General features: G+C 38.0%; 4 protein-coding genes across 6 annotated transcripts; all 4 read left to right on the forward strand.

The window, feature by feature from the left end:
- The first annotated feature begins 510 nt into the window (after nt 1-510).
- Nucleotides 511-3,907, forward strand: LOC127866180 (QRFP-like peptide receptor). Its single transcript, XM_052406600.1, has 2 exons — nt 511-1,792; nt 3,226-3,907. The coding sequence occupies exons 1-2, from the start codon at nt 1,011-1,013 to the stop codon at nt 3,905-3,907; spliced, it is 1,464 nt and encodes a 487-aa protein (XP_052262560.1). The 5' UTR covers nt 511-1,010.
- A 126-nt stretch (nt 3,908-4,033) lies between these two features.
- On the forward strand, nt 4,034-5,457 carry LOC127866184 (uncharacterized protein PF3D7_1120600-like). Its single transcript, XM_052406606.1, has 2 exons — nt 4,034-5,011; nt 5,156-5,457. Exons 1-2 carry the CDS (start codon nt 4,034-4,036, stop codon nt 5,438-5,440), a joined length of 1,263 nt encoding a protein of 420 aa, XP_052262566.1. The 3' UTR covers nt 5,441-5,457.
- Nucleotides 5,458-7,311: 1,854 nt separating this feature from the next.
- Nucleotides 7,312-10,356, forward strand: LOC127866179 (putative ankyrin repeat protein RF_0381). Its single transcript, XM_052406599.1, has 2 exons — nt 7,312-7,528; nt 8,685-10,356. The coding sequence occupies exons 1-2, from the start codon at nt 7,508-7,510 to the stop codon at nt 10,149-10,151; spliced, it is 1,488 nt and encodes a 495-aa protein (XP_052262559.1). The 5' UTR covers nt 7,312-7,507; the 3' UTR covers nt 10,152-10,356.
- Nucleotides 10,357-16,495: 6,139 nt separating this feature from the next.
- LOC127866186 (uncharacterized) lies at nt 16,496-24,170 on the forward strand. 3 transcript variants are annotated; one of them, XM_052406611.1, is made up of 5 exons: nt 16,620-16,791; nt 18,719-19,503; nt 20,444-20,477; nt 21,597-21,617; nt 22,583-22,720. In XM_052406611.1, the coding sequence occupies exons 2-4, from the start codon at nt 18,761-18,763 to the stop codon at nt 21,606-21,608; spliced, it is 789 nt and encodes a 262-aa protein (XP_052262571.1). In that variant the 5' UTR covers nt 16,620-16,791; nt 18,719-18,760; the 3' UTR covers nt 21,609-21,617; nt 22,583-22,720. The 3 variants fall into 3 exon arrangements, with proteins under 3 accessions (XP_052262570.1, XP_052262571.1, XP_052262569.1); XM_052406610.1 differs by lacking the exons at nt 16,620-16,791; nt 20,444-20,477; nt 21,597-21,617 and adding an exon at nt 16,496-16,613 and having other exon boundaries at nt 22,583-24,170; XM_052406609.1 differs by lacking the exons at nt 20,444-20,477; nt 21,597-21,617 and having other exon boundaries at nt 22,583-24,170.
- Nucleotides 24,171-25,718: the final 1,548 nt, after the last annotated feature.

Genomic DNA, 25,718 nt, shown 5'->3' on the forward strand with positions numbered 1-25,718 from the left:
TTTCATCAGTGCTGAACACGCCAGTGCATTCGATTTTCAGTACACGATTTATTCTGTGATTGTTTTAATTGCATCATTCACGCCTTATACCTTGTTATTAAAAACGAGGACATTAAATAGAGGTTACGTGTTGGCTGAATGAAATAGTAGATAAATAACTGTTTTAATGTAAATTATACACCAACTTTTTATATCTCGATAATAGTTGTAGTAAAAGGCATAGACAAATTATTTGTAGTAAAAACATGAAAAACGACACACACACACACACATATATATATATATATATATATATATATATATATATATATATATATATATATATATATATATATATATATATATATATAATAAAAGTAAAAACACGTGTCTGGGATTTTAAATATATATTGATTTAGCCAACGCGTTTCGCATAGCTCATCAGGGCATAATATAATATATTACAACGTCAAAATGTCATGGAGATAACGTCATATCAATTATGACGTCATAACGTCAATAAATATTAAATGAAATTTAATTTGGGTTTAAATACATGTATAAAATGTTGTTCTTTTGCTAACCTAGCTGAAATATTGTTCGAAAATAGCTATATATATATATGTGTGTGTGTGTGTGTGTGTGTGTGTGTGTGTGTGTGTGTGTGTGTGTGTGTGTGTGTGTGTGTGCGTGCGTGCGTGCGTGCGTGCGTGCGTGCGTGCGTGCGTGCGTGCGTGCGTGCGTGCGTGCGTGCGTGCGTGTGTGTGTGTCGTTTTTTATGTGTGTGTTGTTGATTGCTCTATAATTGCTCGTTTAAGTCAATAGCAATTGTTTTTGTTCTAAGAATGATTACCTGATGATACCGTTTATTTAGTATTTAATTACTTCCTGAGCTGAGAAACAAACGTCTGATCATAACCCACAAGAATCAGGAAGATCGAGTATCGTTATGAATAAGCGACTGCTAATTGGATTGTTCAAACGGAATGTAGGCCCAGAAATAAACATATACAAACATAAATAAGGCGGCGATGACGGACGAGTGTCAGGCCTTTATTGCATGCCCGTTTAGAATGCTTAGCCTGTGGATTACCAATTGCAAAAATAGCTTGGAGAAATATGGACCGATAGGAAAACAAACGGCTGTCGTTCGAATACAGATTATTATTAATAGTTATTTGCATACACTTGTGAGACAGTGGATAGCAGTTTACATAGGTCTTGTGCAGAAAGACATATCAGCAGCATATGGCGCGATAATAGGTGGTCTTTTAAGTCAAACAACGCCGATTAAGTTTTCATTACCTAAGCAGTACATCGAAAGTGTCAGGCGACTTCAGCTTAAACACTGTATTCGAAGCGAAAGCATGGAAACTTACGCTTATTACGAGAATGACCGAATATTTGACTTATACGAGAATGAGTCGAGGGACAAGTACGATATAGGACAGGACTTGTATGCTCTATTGGACCAAAGTGATGACCACTTCATTCCCGAGGACTTCAGTCACGGTCTCAAGGTTGTGTTGGCGGTGCTGTACAGCTTCCTGTCCGCAGGCGCGCTTGTAGGGAACGCCTGCGTCCTGGTGGTGATACTGACACATCCAGCCATCCGAACCGTCACCAACACGTTCATAGTGTCCCTGGCGGCGAGCGACGCTCTAATTGCCGCCTGGAACATGCCGCTCCAGCTCGTGTTCTACGTGCGTAACGAGTGGGGCCTCGGGGAGGGCATGTGCAAGGTGACCAGCTTCGTACAGGGAGTCAGCATACTGGCCAGCATCCTCACGCTGACCGGAATCTCCATAGAGCGGTAGGAGTTCCGTGGTTTTGTCCAGTCTTTTCTGTTATGATGCTCATTTGTTAAAGCGGAAATCAATAATACCATCCCGGAATATTTGCAATTTCTTCAATTATAATTATTGAATTTATAGCATTTATACGAAATGCTGCATTCAATGAACGCCTCCTATTGATTAAATATATAGCTTTGCGACGTTTTGTTTCGAAAAGAACGTTTCGCAATGTCATATTCGCTTGAAATGTGTTGATTAGTCTTGTTTTATTCATTATTAACTCAATAATTTATTATTAAAAATATGCCACGCAATTTCTCTATTTAGTGTTTTATATATAGCAAATTGTTGAATATATTCAAAATAAGTAAAAGTGTAAATACGTTTGATATATTGTTTATTTGTATGTTGCATTTGTAGGCGTAAACAGTCTATATATTATACATGTACATGTATACCAATCATAAACCGCTTTTAACAGTTTATCAAACAAATGCTGAATCATAATGTAATTATGATAAAAATAAAACATGCAGCATGCATATACAAGTCTTTCTCTTCCCTCACTTGAGAACATTCATCTCTGATAATACATAAAAATATTCAAGCGAAAACTGTAAATATCTTCAGGTGGAAGTGAGATTACCTCTGTGTTGATTTTGTTCATTTATATTATTACGCAACGTATTATTTCTATGTCTTCTATGGTGAGTCATAGATTATAGCAGATTTATTAACATCATTCTAAATGCCCTTAATGTAGGCGTATACTTTTTAACACATGCCATATTTAAGCGGTTGACGAAAATATACATTAACTACATTTGTATAGTTACAAAACGGTTTGTATATAAAAGTACGATAAATAAATACATGTTAAGTGACAAAATCGTAAATTTCAAACAAATTTACAGTAAATACTGTATGTAGATTTTGCTTTTGGTGTTTTATGTTTTAAGAGTTGTGAACTTAAACATATATTTGAGTAAAGTCCGCATGTACACCTGTTGGCCTACACCTACAGCTAAAATAGGACGTAAATGTGTACAAATTACTAATTAAACTGCATACTATTTGCCTATGATAATTGGTCTTTTTGCGTCTATGCATGTTTATACTACACACTTACAAAATAGAAAATATGGTAGTATCCCGTGTGAAAATGAAACGAGTCCATTAAAAAAAAGAAATAAATATTTACTAGTGTATTTGATACTGATTCCCCAGCTAGCGGAATTATGTTACAAGCGAAAATGTTGAAACCATGATTTTATGTAACACGTACCCCTGAAAAAATGCAGCCAATTAGGCACGCTGTATGAAATTAAGTAGGTCCCATTTGGGTAAAATGCATTTTGTTTTCTTACCGTAATAAAGCGTATATATACTGTGACTGTTACTCGCCTAACATAGTGACATCATGATGACGTTAGTTCACTTTCTGCTACAGGTATTACGTCATATGCAACCCCATCAAGGCCCGTCACATCAGGAGCACGCGTACAGCTTTGGTCACCGTGCTGTTGCTATGGCTGGTCGCCATGGTTATCATGATCCCGAATTTGTGGATCCAAAGACTTGAAACTCGGTTGGCATGGCAGCACGGCGAGGATCCTCCGATAAAAATCGTGCACATCTGTGTGGAACAGTTCCCCAAGTTTGTCTACAATGTCGCGTACACATACGGACACTTCAGCGTTCTTTTTCTCGTGCCAGTATGCGTCATGATCTACGCGTACATCCGGATGGGACGGATACTTTGGTACCGGAAGTACATAGGCGAACCAATTTTCGCCACGCAGATGAAGGATAAGAGGGAGGAACAAAAGAGGAACATTGTGCGCATGCTACTGGTCATCGTGCTATGTTTTGTCATCTGCTGGTTTCCGTTTTTCGCGATACACTTGGTGTTAGTGCATTGTAAACTCAACAAAACCTTCCGCGTTCTTGTTTCGTTCGCGAAAGCGTTCGGGTATTCCAATTCATTTATAAATCCCATAATTTACTTCTTTCTGAACGCAAAATTCAATCGCGTCCTCCGCAATATTTTACCGTGCAAAAACTTTTGCAATTTGAGAACTAGAACAGCTCGATATTCCAGAAAACCAAATACACAGGTGTCAACGGCATAAAAACTGCATTGCCAAGCATTGACTCCGTGCATCTCCGTTCATCTCGCACGCTTGACCGACCTCTCACGAAACATTGACATCACAAGTAACATTGACATCACACGAAACATTGACATCACAAGGAACATGGGCATCACAAGGAACATTACCATCACAAGGAACGTTGACATCATAAAGAAAATTGACATCACACGGAACATTGACCTCACAAGGAACATTGACATCACAAGGAACATTGACATCACAAGGAACATTGACATCACAAGGAACCTTGACATCACAAGGAACATTGACATCATAAAGAACATTGAAATCACAAGGAACATTGACATCACAAGGAACATTGACCCCACAAGAAACATTGACCTCACAAGGAACATGGACATCACATGGAACATTGACATCACAAGGAACATGGACATCACAAGGAACATTACCATCACAAGGAACCTTGACATCACAAGGAACTTTGACATCACAAGGAACATTGACATCACAAGGAACATGACCATCACAAGGAACCTTGACATCACAAGGAACATGGACATCACAAGGAACATTAACATCACAAGGAACCTTGACATCACAAGGAACCTTGACATCACAAGGAACCTTGACATCACAAGGAACCTTGACATCACAAGGAACATTACCATTGCAAGGAACCTTGACATCACAAGGAACCTTGACATCACAAGGAACCTTGACATCACAAGGAACATTGACATCACAAGGAACCTTGACATCACAAGGAACATGGACATCACAAGGAACATTGACATCACAAGGAACATTGACATCACAAGGAACATTGACATCACAAGGAACATTACCATCACAAGGAACATTACCATCACAAGGAACCTTGACATCACAAGGAACCTTGACATCACAAGGAACCTTGACATCACAAGGAACATTGACATCACAAGGAACATTGACATCACAAGGGACATTTCCATCACAAGGAACCTTGACATCACAAGGAACCTTGACAACACAAGGAACATTGACATCACAAGGAACATTGACATCATAAAGAACATTGACATCACAAGGAACATTGACATCACAAGGAACATTGACTTCACAAGGAACATTGACCTCACAAGGAACATTGACCTCACAAGGAACATTACCATCACAAGGAACATTACCATCACAAGGAACCTTGACATCACAAGGAACATTGACATCACAAGGAACATTGACATCACAAGGAACATTGAAATCACAAGGAACCTTGACATCACAAGGAACCTTGACTTCACAAGGAACATGGACATCACAAGGAACATTGACATCACAAGGAACATTGACATCACAAGGAACATTAACATCACAAGGAACATTGACCTCACAAGGAACATTGACATCACAAGGAACCTTGACATCACAAGGAACATTGACCTCACAAGGAACATGGACATCAAAAGGAACATTACCATCACAAGGAACCTTGACATCACAAGGAACATTGACCTCGCAAGGAACATTTACATTATTATCTACACTAGAGTTGCTACTTCATAACAATTGTCATAACTATTCTTTCATGTCAATTATATCGTCCAACTGTGGCATTTTGAATAAGGTTGCCCCCAGGTATAATTATAAACAGAATACACTTAAAGTTAGAAAACAAAGTGCCACGTGTTTCTCCTCGGATTTAAATAGCTTTTTTACAATTTAAACATATTTTCAAATATCAAATTATCATCTGCGATTACTGCATGCGCGTCTTTACCAAATGTGACCGTCAAAACATATACTGATCATGTCAAATTGTATTTTGTAATTCCGGTACAATCAAGATGCGTATGATGATCTCAACATTTCATTTCAAGTACTGTTTTGCTTTAATAAAATCATTGAACATTCTGCGTTTCATGTGAATGGCCTTAAACAATTCTTTATAAATACGAGAACCAAATTGTCATGCACTGAACACGAATTTACTTTACCTTAAATGTGTCGCGTTCTGAGAAAACTGGGCTTAATTCATGTGCGTAAAGTGTCGTCCCAGATTAGCCTGTGCAGTTCGCACAGGCTAATCAGGGACGACACTTTCCGCTTTAATGGTATTTTTAGTTTCAAGGAAGTCCCTCCTTACCGAAAATCAAGTTTAGGCGGAAAGTGTCGCCCCTGATTAGCCTATGCGGACTGCACAGGCTAATCTGGGACGACACTTAACGCACATGAATTAAGCCCAGTTTTCTCAGAACAAGACACATAAATGTAAAAAGAAGGTGTTGTAAACTTGTATATTTACGTCATTGTTGTGTAATATTTGCTGTTATTATTACAATGAGGTATTTGTGTATGAAAATGTTGTATTTTAATGATTTTAAATATTTTAAATTATATGTTTATGCACGTATAAATATTGTACGTAGAGTAATAAAACATAATTGTTTTTAAGAGGTATCTCTTCGTTCTATTCAATGAAATGCTTAAACAATTATGGTCAAGAACAACAGATTAACAATTGTTGCTGTTGTAATAGATCCCAGTCAGAAATCACATGCTATATGTTTGTATACAAGATAGTGTATGCATGTAAGCATGTGATTCCTAAAAAAGAGGAATTGCGTTTATATGTATGCATACCTGCGGGGAAAAGAGGCATTGACTGATTTTGCTCATTTCCCGACACAAGCGACAGTATTCTACAGGAATCAACAGTTTACAGGAACATGATTTTCTAAGCTGAATTTAAGCTTCGGAAAAGTAACGACTATTATAAAACTACAGAACTACATCAGTACAGTATAGTGAATGGCACACAGTCTTGGAAACGTATGATGAGGGCTACATTTAGAATAGTGCATTAACTATGATTGCATTGTAAGATATATTATTCTTTAAAGAGTAATTATGTTGAGTCATTGTCAGTTATTAGAGTTCGTCAAATATAAATGTATATAAAATAGTTATGTAAAAAATATTATATTTATTAATGAGAATATGAGCCATCCCCCAATCGTTGATGGAAAAATTCGCTCAACCCTTTTCAAAACCTTGGCTACGGGCCTGACTACTTTATTTACTACATTTGAACGATGATTATCAGATTTAAAAGCAATTTACTGACTAATATATTGTGTTAAACTTTCCTTTTGTGGGTGTAAATGGTCGCACAACGATAACTTATTAATTTGAAACGTCATTAACACATTCTAATATAAATTCTTATTTATATTGTCAATCAATACATCGTCCCGTGAGTATTTTAGAATACTGTCTAGTATTATCGAAAGAAAATACAGGCGTAACTTATCATTAATACCAAGGGTTAAATAGGTTAAATAAATATATGCTACGTGCTTACTCTTCCCACACATACAAAACATGAAGCATTTCGCTACATATCATACTGTTACTGTGTACAGTGAATACCAATCTCTACAACACTATACAAACGACGTGCACTAGTCACAGAGTCGTGGTTTACACGGGAAGCCACGTGCGCACGCGCTACTTTACCTGTACGAGCTTATGTATACCTGAATACTACGTACACCAGAAACGCGTGTGTTTACATACATTTTGTTCTGGAATATCTGCCACACCGGGCGTGTGTGATATGTAGGCAACAAAATGGCGGCCGCTTCAGAACAGGTATGTATGTATTTTATTGTTGGTAAAACAAATACTTTTCAAATATTGTATGATAGAAAACTGCATTCAAATTTACTAAAGTTGCTAGCTCAATAACGAGTTCGATGAAACCGCTTGATTTTCCCCTTAGCAAGGTCTCCCTTTACTTTGCTTTGAAAGAATCATACGTGCATTGCTTGTAAAAAAATGTTCGAAAGAACACGATGTTGGCAAAGATATCGCAAGACCTACTAAAACAATTTGTTTGTGGAACCTATCGTAGCTATACTTTGTTCTGCCACACTGTCTGTTTCGTGTCCGTTTAAGTTGTATTGTTCCTATATGCATGCACATTATTTTATTAAAAAAATATAATGGACTATTAACCAGAGATACAAAAATATATTACAAGACATGAACGCATACAAAATGCGTCGCACTCGGAAACCAAAGTCAGGCGCTCGTTTTTAACGGTGTTTACTTACCCCAAATCCATAATATGTACTGGGTCAATTTGAAAATTGAAAATTAGTAAGTTTTTTCCTAAGGGGCATTACTTAAAGATCGTTTGTAGAGAACCACAATGCAATATTGCATACCGACTATTAAAAAGTGTTGGAATTTGTGATTTATATACGCCTATGAAATCTATTTCAACCTTTCATGAGGCCAGTTTAGACCCCGGGTCTTGATTTGATGTAACATAGTTAAAGTTAAATATAAAATGTAGTGCCAACAGACCGACAGGCAGACAAAAACACAGACACACAGGCAAACAGACGGACACACAGGCAGGCAGACGGACGGGTAGAGGACGGATGGGCATTGTGTATTTTAGTGTACCATTTTTACACTGTATCGATAGGAGGTCAAATTTGGCATAAAGGTTAAAATAACAATTTTTCAACACAAACCTAAAATCGTGTTTAATATTTAGCTTTTTGCAGAGCTTTTTCTCAAATATTCATTTGATCCGATAGTTTTGGTATCTTTCTGCAACTGTTTTACAGACAACTCTTTGTAATAAATTACTTGACATCGACCCATTCCGATGTATCACGTGATATAATTATGAATACCTGATATAAGTAAATTATTTTATTACTTAGTAATATTTACTGTATGTAGTAATATGTGCATGTATCTACGCTTCCTTTCATTGTATTATTCCTTGCAGTATGTGGACAATGCTGAAAGCGATGCCGAAGACAAAACCGCATCTCGAGACGAAGCTCAGAAAGTTTGGACAGACGACGACATCCAGGCACTCCTGATTAAGGCAATAACCTTTCGTGCCCCGATAAAGGACATTCGAACTGTAATAGAATGTGGGGCAAACGTGAACAAACCAATCACCAGCGGTCTGCATCCCATCCATTACGCGGCCTATGGTGATGACGTCGCGTGCGTCGAGCTGTTGCTGAAATCTGGCGCTAACGTCAACGCTACAGACAACATCGGCTATACCCCGCTGCATCTGGCAACGCGACGGGGAAACTACAAAACCATGGTTAAGTTACTCGAAAATGGGGCGCTGGTTAACTTTAACGATCCCGGCGTTGAAATTCATAACACCGAAGAAACGAACAAGCTTGGATATACAACCACAGAACCGATTAATCTCGCTATACAGAACGGCTTTGCGAATTGCGCGCAACTACTGTTAGAAAACGGTGCAAGAGCGAATAACAAATACTTCATGGGGTTCGAAATGTCCCTGGCCCCATTAGATAACGTGGAGTGTCTGGAGGTGCTTTTAAAGAACGGCGCCAGCCCGAACGTGTTCAACAGGTGCGGCCTATCGCCATTGATGAAGGCATGCAAAGATCATCATATTGACGCTGTCCGAACGCTGATCAAATACGGTGCAGATGTGAATGCTCAATGCCCACCTTTATTTGAACAGAAATCCGTGCTCCAGTTTGCTATCATTAGTGGTAACATTGTGATAATAAATATTCTTCTTGGTAAAGGTGCTAAAATCGAAAGATACGGAGGCTACAAGCACAGCGCTCTACATACTGGAGCCATCAAAGGACGCGCGGACATATGTCGAGTGCTTCTGCAGCACGGAGCAGACGTAAACGAACGGACGGACGAAGGCGCGACGGCCTTGATGCTGGCTTGTTGCGCACCGGAAATGCCAGAGCGGGAAGAGATTGTCAAGATGTTGATCGACTCAGGAGCGGACGTGAATGCCCACTCGCCTGCGTATAGCTACTTTGACCCGTATTTAGCACCAATAGCAGAGTACTTTAAGAACGTAGGAAACTCTGAACAATTCAGTATCGTTTACATACTTGTTCAAAATGGCGCCAAAGTGCATTTCTGTTCAGCGGAGTTAGAAAATAGGAAACGCGACCCATTTTCAATTTTGCCGTATTGCCACTGCATGATCGGTTATCCGGAAATGTTCTTCCTGATGATGGAAGTGGCGTCAAAGTTCCAGCCATTGGCCATATACGTTAGTTCGAATATTCCCGAGGGAATGAAGGACCAGCTTTTGTTGACTGGTACCCAGGCGCGTGCGCTGAAGCATCTATGTCGTCTTACAATTGACAATAGACTAGGCGCCGGTTTACCGGATAAAGTCCCGCTTCTCCCACTTCCAGCGATACTCAATAGTTATCTTCTCTATCAGTAAAGAAGCCGTCACCATGGGCTAACATGTGACATTCGACTTTAAAGGTGCAGCCTGTACGGTACTTAATGTACCTAAGTTCTGACGCAACAATACAACGCTATTTTCCATGAATGTTTCTTATACGTTTTTATATTACTGTTGAAGATGAAATCAATTTTCTTTATTCCTGTGCTATTTTGGGATTAAAATATTTTAGAGAGCTTGACATGGTGTCGATATTTTGCCGATGTTAAAAACGAGGATTTCGAAATCATCATCATCATCATCATCATCATCATCATCATCATCATCATCATCATCATCATCATCATCACCATCATCATCATCATCATCATCATCATCATCATCATCACCATCACCACCATCATCATCATCATCATCATCATCACTAACAACAACATCATCACCATAACCACCCTCACTACCACCACCACAATTTGCTTATACTACCTAACACGACCACAACACATTATTTGAATGGTTATATATGCCGTGTTATTCGCGGTTTAAAAAAACTGTTAACGACCGGTGAATGACGACATAAATTGTCACCCACTTATTCCCGGATCTAATGAGTATCCGTAATCTGCCGCTATGATTATTGTTGTCATGTGATCTATAAGATACCAGTCATTCAAAATATGAATCGATAAGAGCTCTGTCACATCGATTTAAACAGAGCTAACCGATTCTCTTTAGTGTATGTTTGATGCCTATTTTGTTGTTTTACAAGCGATGTCAACTACATTCATTTTGTATTGCCAGCGTGGAAGAGACGACTTCGTAAATATTCATTAATTGTTTCGCCAAAAAAAAATGCGAGCGTTTAGAATTGCTCTAGAACAACGGTGTTAAATTCGCGTTCATTGATGTTTGTTGAATAAAAGCTTAGTAAACGTTGACATAGTTTCAAGTTAAAATCGGAAGCTCAAACCGATAACAAATAGAAAAAGATTTATTCAACGAATGTTTATGTTTGAATATGGAGAACAACAGAAGGGAGCATGTATTTTGTGGGAAGCTGTGTACCCTTGTGCGCCGTCGGGATGTGCAACACGCCATCGGCGCCATTTTGGTGTTCACCGGCTTAGGGCTGCTAATCACCGGCGCCATCTTTACAGCTGTCTCCCAAGCCGACACCGTCAGTAGTAGATTACCGTCGTTTCGTATTTCCGGTCCAGTATTACTTGTGCTTTCTTTGATATTGATCATAAACGGCTATTCACTGTGTCATTTGGACGATTTCAAGACTATCTGGCTGTTTTTCCGACGGAGGCGGCAGCTGACCTACATAAACAACGAAGATATCGACGAAATGGATAACTACAGCAGCGTGATAGTAAACGGCACATTCTGCGCCGCCTGTTTCCGAATGTATGTGTTTATTTGTTTACGGAGACGGTGGAATACAGGCCATCCAAGGGTTCCGTCTATATGCAGCCTATCACCCTTTGAGGTAACAGTTGCACCAGCCAGTGATATAATACGTTCCGATCAGGTTCGAACTGAAAGCTGTGCATCGTTTTCGTCGCTAAGGAACTGTAAAGTAGCACCAAACTAATGACGTCATTATCGCTATTCAAAGTGAAGGTTTGTGAAGGTTTGTGAAGATCTGACGAGTTCAATGCGCCGAGTCCTCACCATAACTATAGAGGTTCCTGCTGTTTACGTCATCAATGTTATCTGTCGACGGCAGTCTCATCCACACAGTGCTTGATTTTTATGCCCCCTTTCGAAGAAAAGGGGGCATATAGTGATCGGACTGTCCGTCTGTCTGTCCGTCCGTCCGTCTTTCCGTCACACTTTGCGAAAAAGGTTTCGAAAAATGCTCATAACTTCTATGTCCCTTGAGATATAACCTTCATATTTGGTATGCATGTGAATATGGACAAGGCCTTTCCAGACGCACACATTTTTTTACCCCTGTGATCTTGACCTTGAACTAAGTGTCCGCGTTTAGGTTTCGAAATCTGCGTTTAGGTTTCGAAAAATGCTCATAACTTCCATGTCCATTGAGATATAACCTTCATATTTGGTATGCATGTGTATATGGACAAGGCCTTTCCAGACGCACACATTTGTTCTACCCCTGTGACCTTTACCTTGAAGTAAGGGTCCGCGTTAAGGTTTCGAAATCTGCGTTTAGGTTTCGAAAAATGCTCATAACTTCTATGTCCCTTGAGATAAAGCCTTCATATTTGGTATGCATGTGTATACGGATAAGGCCTTTCCATACGTACACAAATTTTGACCCATGTGACCTTGACCTTGAACTTAGGGTCCGCGTTTAGGTTTCAAAATCTGCATTTAGGTTTCGAAAAATGCTCATAACTTACATGTCCCTCGAAATATAACCTTCATATTTGGTATGCATGTTTATATGGACAAGGCCTTTCAATACGCACAAAAGTTTTTACCCCTGTGACCTTGACCTTGAACTTTGGGTCCGCGTTTAGGTTTCGAAATCTGCGTTAAGGTTTCGAAAAATGCTATAGCTTCTATCAAAGCGTTTATAGGTGGCATATGTCATCCTATGGTGACAGCTCTTGTTTAAACGTAGTCTGTTTTTGGAAACTATTTTAAACGTAGTTTCGACATTACTGACGATTTAGATATGCTGCGTTTTGAAATCGTTCCGTGTCTCTTCAGTCCTAAAATGATTATTTCTGACCACATGTATAGAATGGTATTTGATTAAAGGATCGCATCGAAAGTCGTGGGATCGTGGCAATAGTTAACAAGTGACAATGTGAGTTCGTGGTAAAAAAAAAATAAGACATGAAGTATAATTGCAAATGTTGCAAAAGTTTAATACATGTACATAATATACTTACTGTAAAAAAAGTAAACACAGTTGATCCATATGCGTGGTTTTTATATGGACACAGGGACTTGCTCACAGATTTTATGGATTACTATTACATTTATATGACTTTACTTGAACGATTTAAGCATGGTTACTAAAGAGTTCAAGTAAACAAGTTAAGGATTTAAATCTGGGACCGCTACTGCAATCATTATTCAATTGTTATTTATGTTTACATGTTGTGAGTATATACAATTTTACAAAGGCACTTAATAAGTTTAGCGTTTCGCATTATCTAGACTTTCAATTTTACAAATGTTAATAAATGTGATCTAAAAAAGTTAAATTTCAGATTCTAATATGGTCAATATTACTAACCGACGATCCGCATATTTTGTATTTAATTGTAAAAACGGGTAATTGTGTGCATGTGCGTTTTACTCTTTTTCTTATTGCATCGAAAAAGTCATCGCTGTCAACAAAACTAAACATTTTTTAATGTATATAGTTAATAAGTCATCCAATGATGTTTTATAATGGTTTGCATAAAAGTTATCACAAGAGCAGCTTAAGCCTACATTCGGTACCGCATAAGCTTCAGTGCCATATGAATGCTGGACCATATCTGGCACGACCCGACATGTGGAGCGTGTAGCCGCCGTGTCGATCATTTTAGATCATGTGATGTCCTTGGGGTTCATTGAGGCCAAAACGGTCGTTTTGGGGAGTTAGAAACTGTCGTGTTGATCCGTGACAATCCGGGACGATGACAGCATCCTGGATGATCCGGGATGGTTCGTGTGGCTGCATTCTAGGGTCAGGGGACAGCAGTATTTATGCTCTGCTTGTCTGTGTTCTTCTTTGACAGTCCGGGAACACATTTCAGTGACACTGCTTTTCAGTACATGGTATTTATTAATCATGGAAAAGGTGGCTAGTGTGTTGAATGGGGATAGTTTATCGTTCAAGGCGAAGGAATTTTATCCGGTGAGCCGAGCGCGATAAACTTTCCCCATCCAAGACACTAACCATATAATTATGTTTTTCCTGATGCTTTCATTTTGTGGTTTTATTATTTATTTCAAGCTCTTTCGCACCTAAGGCTGCATTATGTAAGGAACTGGAGTGTGTCCCAGCACTCCTACCTTATTAATTTACTTCACTTACGAAATGTTGGACGCATTTTGAATCACACCCGCAATTTTCAGCGAAGCAACCAAATGTTGCCGGGAACAAGTAATAAACCCTGGTTGCCTGGGTGAGAAGCGCATGCATCAACCACTGCACTCACCGGATAGCCTAATTGATGGAATTACCGAAAATCAACTTGATGTTATATAAATTGTTGTCGGTCAGCGGCATATCGTGATTGGTCTGTATCGCTGCCGTGTTTATCCGCGTCGTCGTCGTGTAGGTCCGGAATGTTCCGCGTAGATGACAAGTAAGTGTTTTTCCGGGGCTATCCGTGTCACTGCCGTTTTGGTCCGCACCTCTGCCGTGTTGGTACGGGTTGGTCCGTGTCGATACCGTGCTGTCAATGAGGCGATGGTCTTTGAGAGACCGTCGACGCTAAAAAGATCAGAAAAGTCTAATGATCGTTCCGGTTCTTGATCCGATGGGATCCTAGACGATCCGCGACTGTCGTGCCCAACCGTGCTTATATGGGACTGGGTATGTACATTTATTTGCGTTAAACCCGTGGTCAGTGTCCATAAAGCTCCTTAATAGCCAATGATATTATTTAATTAATACAATTCTGTTAGTCTCAGGCAATTGTGTGTTTAGGACAAGTTTGCAAATGCTTGTTTAAAATAATAAATAATGTATCATTTTGTTGGCAGAAAACAATTCCTTTGAAACGTTTGATCCTCTGACTACAAATTTATTAAAACCGAGCCACGCTCGGGGGGAGACCTGGCTTAATACATGTGCGTATGGTCCCAGATAACTTGTGCAGTTCACACAGGCTAATGAGGGACGAATATTTCCGCTTTGATGGAATTGTTCACCAAAAAGTATTCTTTTGAAAACGAAAAAAAAACATTTCATGTTTATGCGGCAAGGCTAATATAGGACGATACTTTACGCACATACATGAGGGCCGGTATACAGAGATTGGCTTATTTAAGGTTGATCAATTGAGCTTTGTGAATTCCAGCTCTGGCCTCCGCTCTTCGAAACCAACATTAAAAGCGCTTTGGATACCAAAAAAAAAACGATTTGAAAATAACACTTGTGCTTACATTCGAGGCAAACGCTATTTTCGTCAATGTATGCATGCCATATGTAAAATTATTATCTTAATTTGCAACAATTTTTTTAGACTTGTTTTTTCTAAGTTGTATGAGAAATGTGTGTTTTTTAACAGAACTGTTTATAACTGTTTGTATTCTTTTACTTATGATTTCAATGTAAAAATAACGTTGTTTATCAAGCAATATGCGCAGCCCTTTATTTTGCCCGATAGTACGCTTGATATAAAGATTCTTATGAGATCTTATGCACTTTCACCACAAAAAAAATGAAAAAGACATGACAATTAATTTATTAATCGATATAATTATCAATCCTATAATTGTCTTTCAAATCTTCACTCACATTTATGCAAAATTAAATTGTGTGTATGATCGTTTCAACAGATTTTTATTACAATCAGTTATCTTGCTTTTCGCAAGTGAAACATTTTGTATACTATTATATTATAATACTATTGTTCGTTTTTTAGGCGCGGATACATGGTTTTGAGTTACGAGGGTCGGATATGGGAGGGGATGAATATTTAACTATAAACTACCGTTCAAAAATACATTAAACACAACTAAACATATAAATGTCCGGTATAGGAGGTATAGCGTATAAGGCAAACGACAATATAGCAAGCCATATTACTGTGTTCGTTTTGACGATGTACCTCTTCGTTTATTTTGTTAAAATCAATCAAAACCTCTGATAATTGTCTGTTTGTTGTCATCGTCGTTTTCTCTCACAGTTGATGTTTTAACTTTGTTGTGGAAATTGGCTTCTAGTGATTGAAAAAGTCGAATGTAAGCTAACTTTATGGGAGGCGTACGACGTGTCTCTCCATCATGAACCCCGAACCCCACCCCAAAAACGCCTTTGTGACATATTTGACATATACTTATTTCGAAATGCGGTATTCATCATTACATCATTCTTGATTTCAATAAAATACAACCAGTTAGGCTTATAAACAGTTATAAAGATTGATTATAAAGAACAGTCATGTGTATATATATGTATATTTAAAGACATGTGTTCACAATTTCGTACAATGACGATTTTCTAAATAAATGTCAAATATTGATAAACGAATGTGTACTTCTTTATTAGATCTAAATGTATTATTCAATATACGAGTCAAATTTCATTTGTTAAATTGTGCCAATTAAATGCAAAAATAGTATATATGATACCTAGATCCACTTATGTTATTGCGGCTTGAAACTAAGAATTGTAGATTTGGACCCAACACTACAACACTAAACTTTCGGACACCGGATTATTCATCGTTGCCTCCCTTTAAGCCCATAGAGCGAGGTTGTTTACATGTTTCCAGTAACGACCAAACCAAGCGCATGTATGACGGGATGACATGTACAATTAACGATTTCATTGTCCGGTTAAACCCGATTAAGGTATGTTATAAGTTGAGCAGTTGTTCTGTATTAACATTATATAACATGAACGTATTGAGAACTAATCACCATACTTAATTTAAAATGTCATTAGCAAGGTTTATTCACAAACAGAAAGTGATTTAAGTTGAACGCTTATCGGAAAATATGTGTTTTAAAGTCATACAGGATGTGTCAGGTATGTGGCATTAAGATAACGAACTGACGAAACAAAATATCCATATAATTATTATTACATGTGGAATCAACATTATTAAATTGTACATGTACCATTCGGTAGGTTATGATAATGTTGTCCGTATTTGTCTTCACGGTAGTATATTGTTCCGTTTATGTTTGTAGTATTGGCAATATGGCATTTGTATCGAATATGTACTATGTACACGTACATTATAAAGCATACGAACTTAATAATTTTGTAAGTACCTGTATTCGTCCGGTACGAAAATAAACGATGCTATATATAAATAATGTAACTCGTGTATTAAGTTGCTACTTTAATTGCTCCCAAGGTTTATTTACCCGGTAGTTTATGTATATATCTGAAGTCACTACGTCATTTCGCAAGTTCGTCATACACGGTGATCTACATTTAGATCGAACTTCTCCGCTCAATCGGTAATTATATTGACAACTGTATACTACATGTGCTCACGTGCATTTCGAAATTGCAGACCCGCCACGTTTTACTAATTAGATAATCAACTACCACGTCGTTTAGCTGATAATGTAACACTCTTACGATATTTAATCAATCAGCTAATGAGCAGAGTACGCTAGTGAACGTTGCCAGCTACGGTCATCAGGGGTTCCATCGCAACTGCAAAACTGCTTCAGTCAAACTCTTTCCAATTATCAATACATCGCATACAAATCGCACCTAAAGGGATCGATTTGTGTATACAGATTTCAAAAAACTTCCTGTATAACCCGGCATGCATTGTAAAGATAGCTATTCCGCGGGATCAGCCATCCATTAGGCTGCTCGGAGCGAACTTATTGATTACCGTGCATTAAGAAATGTTTAATACCACGATTTAAATTGAACGTCAATAAAGGTGTCAGGTTTGTGCATATAAGCGTGTTTGGATAGACCTTTCACATACGTATAAGATTGGCTTGCGTACCATGGTACACATTCATTTAACCATCTAGTATCACCACGTGTTTGACTAGTTATGGAATGTCGCGCGCACTGAACTGATAAACCACAGTGCTCTTGCATTCTTGGAATTCGATAAATTTTTCAAATAAACAGTTTAAAATCTGTAAATTCTTTGCATATGAATTAACATACTATTTAATAAATTCTGTACCATCAGGTGTTTTTTTAGTCTCATGCCACGGGACCATGCACTTCAAATATGGAAAAGTTAATAGTTCGGACAACCAACTTGGATAAAAAGCGCGCATTCAGCGAGCTTGATGGGAGGAACAACATTGCTACTAAGAAATTAGTTTCACTTTTGAGGAAAACTACACGAATTAAAGCGTTTGTCGTCTTAATTCAGCTATTAAAGCCCTGAACATGGTTAAAAACAAACAACAATACATTTGCATGCTTGGTAGGATAATAATGATAAAGATTAAATTAACTTGAAACTGAAAAACTGAAGCAACATAAACGATCCGGAAAATACTCAGAACGTGTGCATGTATATAACTGTCGACGTGGTATTGTCAGAATCAATCCTGAGTGATAAATAATTCACGAGAGTTCAATGGTAGCGCTTCGGGATAATCGATGTTACCTGAGTATTTACCTGCATATTTAATTCGTACTATCATTTATTTATTAAACGATAGCTGTCTGTTTGTCAGGATTGATCAACATTACGTTTTTAAATAATTGTTCAATACGAGCGACATTAAAACTTAACTAAAATATGTAAATTGTACAATTGTTGAATTATGCAACGGATAACAATCTCGTCAAAAGAATTTACAACCGCGAAGTGGTTTATTCTGTTTTTAATATATTTATTAAGGCATTTTTTTAATGAAAATAACTCAAGTTCACAATAACAGATTTTAAAGTGCTTTATTCTTAGTGTTTTATTAATTTATTAAATGTATAACTTACCATGTAAATATGGATATTGCAGTTGATCGTTAAGCCATGATGTCTTCGACGTTTAAATAACGTTATGAGCGTCAACGACGTGAAAACAGAAGGGTGTTGCAAAATGCGCATGATCGAATACCACAACTACAAGACGCTGCTGGGTCCCTGCTTCGTGAGCTTCAGTGTACCGTTACTAGTTCCCGGCGTGGTTCTCACCGTCGTCGGCTCCATCGATAATGACGTCACGTTCGCGCGCTTCAGTGGTTGGCACATTGCGGGCATCGCCATATTGACGTTTGCGCTGGTACTACTGTTGGTTGGTATTATACTTAAGTGTTGCATCAGGCCGGTGCTTAGTGCAGACATCGAGAAACACTTGACGCCGCGTTCTTCCAGAGTGACCGGAAGTAGGAACCTTGGTTATGAAAATGACACTGTATACTCAGGAAATTTAAGGTCCACTAAAGTAGGTCACCACGATGGCGGCGGAGACCGCGTGGTTTCAACGCACGAGAAAAAGGAGGCGTCAACGAGTAACGCTGACAAACAACGAACAGTAAAACAAAGTGGCAATCCTTCTGCCTCGGCAAACGGTACCACTAACAAACAGAGCACTACAGATGGCGCTAAACATAAGGGACTTAAAGCAAACGGTCAAAATAAACATCCTATGGAAAACCAACGTCCGCAGGCATTGTCTGCGGATTTGAATCCATCTAAGGGGTCGCAAGTTCCCGTCAAAGTGTCCCACATAAAGCCTTCCCTAACGCCTAGACCAGATATGGACGCGACACACCCATTTAGCGACCCAGCGGAAAACATCTCGTAAGTGTCAGTGCAATATGCAAGATGTGCATTAATTCCTGTCATATTAGCAAAAAAAAACAACTAGTTATTGTTGAATGCAGATTAAGACTGATAAGGAAACCTGCCATTCAGTGAATTTTGAGCGTATTTAACAATTATTATAATTAAATACTAAACTTCTTATGTATTTACAATGTATAAACTGTTGATAATAAATTGATTGATAATTGAATGCCAATTTAGTATAAACAGTAAGCACAAGAAACTCGCATGAAAATGTAACTACCCTATCAGTCAGTGTACGTATGTTATAGCCTATTTCAATCGTGTAAGTGCATCACATCCCGCCCAGCCCAGTTTTATTATACTCCTAAATTATGATGTAATTCCGAATTCGCATGTTTCCTTAGCATAACCTCAGACCAAAATCAATCTTTCTTCAGGCTTTCGGACATTGGGACTTACTTATAAATAATCGGTATGCATCAGTCATGTACGAACAAGTAGTCTTAACTCATACTCACCGCATGCGATACGTAGTTATTATATACTTTATACGTGCGTGATGTGTAAGCTGACGTGGGATGTTGAACGTTCCTGGCCCCATTAGCGCCTGTGCTACATTTAAAACGTATCTTTAAAATATATACAAAAATCTAGTAAAAGATAAAGGTTACATGTATGAAATCGACATTTCAGTATTCAATGGTTGGAACATATTTCGACGTCCCCAACTCATGTAACCACCTATGAACTGTCTGTTTTGGTTTTATAAGCTTTTGGTTGAAGTCTGTCAAGTTTTCGCTGATACTGCAAAGTAAGTTACAACTTGTAACAGCTTTCAAATTCGTCTTAACGTCCCTCTCATGCGGTGCAACGGGTCTTTGCAACCTTCAGCATCCTACTGAAAAATTCTGATTTATTCAAAGCATTATCACATTTATCGCATTTGGTACAGGGCTGGTCGTATTTGGAGGCAAACCAGCAAGCATGTATGTACTGACCTATCATAAATATCTTGTAGAATTTCAGTTGTAGTTTCAGTAAAATGACTGACTGTGTCCGTGTTCTTCTTTTTCGTGCCACGTGCTCCATGAAGCCTTTTGTTTGCATGTATGCGTGTAGTTTCTGCTGCTTTATGCGGAAGTTAGGTCATATAAAATAGCCTAGGCTATTCAAGGACCAAACGCTCTGCTTGAATTGAATCGGGAATTGTCCATGCAAATATTATGCCTGTTATTAACATGCTCTTTAACGGGAGACAAAGACACACAATGTAAACACAAATACTAAAATAAAACTTGTCCTATTACATGTATATGAAATTTCATACAGGTATAATGTTTCATTTTATTTATTTGTTAAATTTTATTACAATTGGGATGCGTTTATTTTCCATGCGACACCTTGTGAGTTACTTTAATGCAACTGACAGGGTAGCTCCTGGACAACTTGTGAGTTACTTTAATGCAACTGACAGGGTAGCTCCTGGACACCTTGTGAGTTACTTTAATGCAAATGACAGGGTAGCTCCTGGACACCTTGTGAGTTACTTTAATGCAACTGACAGGGTAGCTCCTGGGCACCTTGTGAGTTACTTTAATGTAACTGACAGGGTAGCTCCTGGACACCTTGTGAGTTACTTTAATGCAACTGACAGGGTAGCTCCTGGACACCTTGTGAGTTACTTTAATGCAACTGACAGAGTAGCTCCTGGACACCTTGTGAGTTACTTTAATGCAACTGACAGGGTAGCGCCTGGACACCTTGTGAGTTACTTTAATGCAACTGACAGGGTAGCTCCTGGACACCTTGTGGCTTACTTTAATGCAACTGACAGGGTAGTTCTTGCCCTGATCGCACACGCCCGGCCCGCATGAGAATTGCATAATGCCAATTTACGCAAGATGTGGCTCAATTTGAAACTACTGTTTTGAGATAGAAAAAACGGTTTATACTTAATACGATATTTCGGGTGTAGTAAATATAAATGTATGTGTCAAGAATTAGTGGTATGTACTTTTTGCTGTAGATACATGTCTGTATAATGTTTTTTAGATGTTATCCTCCCCAGATCAAGATGTTGCACGTTTTGTTTTGGTTGTTTTCAGTTCTCATTATGATCAATGACGGTAATCAATTATATCTTTTTCACCTTTTTGGTTTGTTATTCATAATTTTTGTAACCGTGATTTTCGTCAACCAATATTGCGCATGCATTCTGGTCTTTTTGTGTTATCTCAAATAACGTTTCAAACCAAACACGAATTTCTAATGTTGTGGGTATCCATATCTAATACCATTTCTAAATAGACACTTATTTCGTTATTAATGTTGTTATTTTTTTAACGCGAATTTCATACTTGATGTTATGATAATCCTTATAGGAAATTGAGATACACACGTTCTTTCTGTGTGGTCTTTTTATCTATTTTTACCCGTCAGCAACACATGTATTTCAATCCACGTTTTTTTTTTCACAAATGCAAACAAATACCCGTTTTAATTATCGACAATTCAATAACTTGTCCAATAATGTTCAACCGTCCGTCCATTTACATTTATCCAATCAATCAACTGTTTGTCCACAAGTTCTGGTCTTTTTTAATGTATATGTATTCAGAGTATATATTATCTTATTGGAATGTATTGCGTATGTATTTCTTTTCAAAATACATGTGTTAAATGTAAAGAACTTAAATAGTCTAAATACTTAAATACACAATTAATCCAATTACCGTACTAAACCGCCTAAAATTTTAAGTATTGATTATAAAACTTTTTACATCAACGCGTTCCATTTTACTTGTTTAATTGCACGTTATACAATTCGTATATTTGTCTCTTATTGTTCTTTGTGATGATAATCTGCTTTTCTACTGTTTTATACGTGCGTCAATTTTATTTCAGTATTGGATAATTTGTCGGCAAAACGAAGTAAATGTTTTGTATTTTAAGTTGCCAATATGGTCTGCAAATATGTTTACTTAACATAAAAGCCCTAACGTTTGAACTTAAAAGATATATTTAACTGAGAGAAAAAAGTGTGTTTTTTTCACTTTAATTGTTGATGTTAAATATAGTTATTTTAATTCAGTTTTTTGCCAGAAGAGAAACCAAAAAAGAGAAAAAAGAAAAAGAAGCGGCGACAACGTGATCTGTCCCCACACACCGCAACAGACGATATTAATACCAGCATAAGCGTGCGCACCCCTCATGAACGTCCGAATCCCCGGGAATTATCTAGCACGGCTAATGCAGACGACAGCACAATGTTAAACGATGATTCCCAAGTGCCTGTTGCGACGTCGTTGATAACGAGCGAAGGATCGCATGAGGCGGAGGCGGGCGTCCCTCAGTCTGTCCTGATGCACTCAGGCGAGCAACATGACTACCACGATCTTCACGTGCATTTCCACAGCGCACCTGAAGCAATTTTACCTGAACAAATTGAAGGAGATTCATGAGTGATTATCCCCACGTTTTTCGGAGAAAAAGTGAGGATATTGCGTTGATCTCCGTCTTCCGTCCGTCCTGGCCACTATCTCCTCCTACACTATTAGCACTAGAACCTTGAAACTTTCACACATGGTAGCTATGAGCATATGTGCGACCCTGCACTATTTGGAATTTTGATCTGACCCCTGAGTCAAAAGGAATGGGGGTTGGGGTGGGGCCGGCTCAGAGATTTTTACTCATTGTTTTAGGTTATTTTACATTAACGTCTTCATTTCTACACCGATTTACTTCAGATTGATACTGAACCTCTCTTATGACAATATGGTCAATCTCAACTATGCATGGCCCCATTACCAACCCTGGGGCGCCCCGCCCACATAGACCACACCCACCCAAAATTGCTTTTTACTATAATTTCTTAATTTCTACACCGATTCGCTTCAAATTGATTCTGAACCTCTCTTATGACAATACGGTCAATCTCAACTATGCATGGCCCCAGTACCAACCCTGGGGTGCCACGCCCACATAGACCACACCCATATAGACCACACCCACCCAAAATGGCCTTTAACTTTAATTTCTTCATTTCTACACCGATTCACTTCAAATTGATACTGAACTTCTCTTATGACAATACTGACAATCTCGACTATGCATGGCCCCATTACCAACCCTGTGGCGCCCCGCCCACATAGGCCACACCCACCCAAAATTACCTTTTACTATAATTTCTTCATTTCTACACCGATTCACTTCTAATTGATACTTAACTTCTCTTATGACAATACGGTCAATCTCAGCTATGCATGGCCCCATTACCAACCATGGGGCGTCCCTGGGTTAAACATGCGGCGTGGGGATACGCGTCGGCCTCTTCCGCGCCATTTCTAGTTTGAATTTGTTGTGAAAAGAAATATACTGACGCCTACCAACGTGCTTATGTATTTCCTTATATAAGAATTGCATATTTGCAGTTTACCCTTTTTAAAATGTAATTGTAAGCGTTGTAATTGTAAACGAAATGTTATATAAAATTAGCCTGCAATATACATTATTCTAAATGAGTTTTTACAGCAGCTTTTGTTGCTGCTGGTTATTCACGGTTTCTGCTGGTCGGATATTTTGAGCATATCTGTGATTTGTTTTTGATGTGTTGATTGTTTTCTGCAGTATTTTTTTCATTCCAATTCCGTCCGAAGAAAATAAATTATTGTTGGACTTACCTCCCTTCTATTGTGTTTGTGTTTCAACCAGCATAAGTTATTTATTTTCTGTTTGTATATATTTTAATATTAAAAATAAATATGAATTTAATATGAATTTAATAAAATAAATATAATTTACATGAATAATACGTATATATTGTTAACACGAATTATACATTATGATAATTCAATGCTCTATTTCAAGAGCGATTACATGTTCATGGTAAAATAAAACGTATAGCCAATACAAGTTGTGGACATGCTGTCGCTTAACATTCTTGTTCAAAAGTGGCTTATCAAGTCTTTTGCAGTTATTTTGTAAAATAAATCCAAACATCGATTACACGATAGCATTTCTAATATCACATCTGTATTTGTTAGAGAATATTACTTGTTCACTTAAGGTGTGCATCATAACAATTGTATTGGTTTCCGCCCCGCCCCGCCCCCCCCCCCCCCCTCAGTACACAAAAACACGAGACCATGAAACACTTGTTTTACTATTTCTGTTTATTTTCCAATATTGTCACCGGTTTATGCAAAAGTTGATTTGAAGTTTTTTTATAATTGTATTTACAGAGCAACATCAAAAAGCCGTGACAATAATACACGATGATTGTTTTTAAATAATTTAACTACAACCTGATATGTTGCCCGTTTCTAAGAACAATCCAACACTACATGTTATTGTAGAATAAAAACACTATTTCACGACTGTACTTTTGCGTCAACAAATTTTGACATGTTTGTCTGAAGATCAAGATAACGTACATGTATATATAATTGTACGTCTTCAACCATTTCAATATGCAAATACAGTTGTATTTGAACAATCTCTTCAGATATCCATGACTCAAATTCTTAAGAGTGTGTTCGATATCTAAGGACAGTATCACCTTTATAAACAGTTAAGCATAGCAAGGTCAATAAACCAAGTATTTGAAACTCGACATTTACACAAAGGAAAAGATTGGCGCAATCATAATTTTCACCTAGCTTGCTAGGAACTTAATATTTCCATAGCAGTGCTGGAATCGTAGTGTTCCCTAATCAGTGGTATATTTATAGTGTTCACCTAACTGAATATGATCACAGTGTTCACCTATCAGTGGTAGGATCATATTGTTCACCTTGCAGTGGTAGGGTCATATTGTTCACTTTGCAGTGGTACGATCATATTGTTCACCTAGTAGTGGAAGGATCATATTGTTCACCTAGCAGTGGTATGATCATATTGTTCACCTAGTAGTGGTAGGATCATATTGTTCATCTAGCAGTGGTAGGGTCATTTTGTTCACCTAGCAGTGGAAGGATCATATTGTTCACCTTGCAGTACTATAATCATATTGTTCACCTAGCGGTGGTAGGATCATATTGTTCACCTTGCAGTACCAGGATCATTTGTTCACCTAGGATTGGTATGATCACATTGTTCATCTAGCAGTGGAAGGATCATATTATTCACCTCGAAGTGGTAGGATCATATTGTTTACCTTGCAGAACTAGGATTATAATTTCACTTTGCAGTTGTAGGATCATAGTGTTCACCTTGCAGTGGAAGGATCA

This window comes from Dreissena polymorpha, chromosome 2 (assembly GCF_020536995.1).
Source record: "Dreissena polymorpha isolate Duluth1 chromosome 2, UMN_Dpol_1.0, whole genome shotgun sequence".
Taxonomy (NCBI): domain Eukaryota; kingdom Metazoa; phylum Mollusca; class Bivalvia; order Myida; family Dreissenidae; genus Dreissena; species Dreissena polymorpha.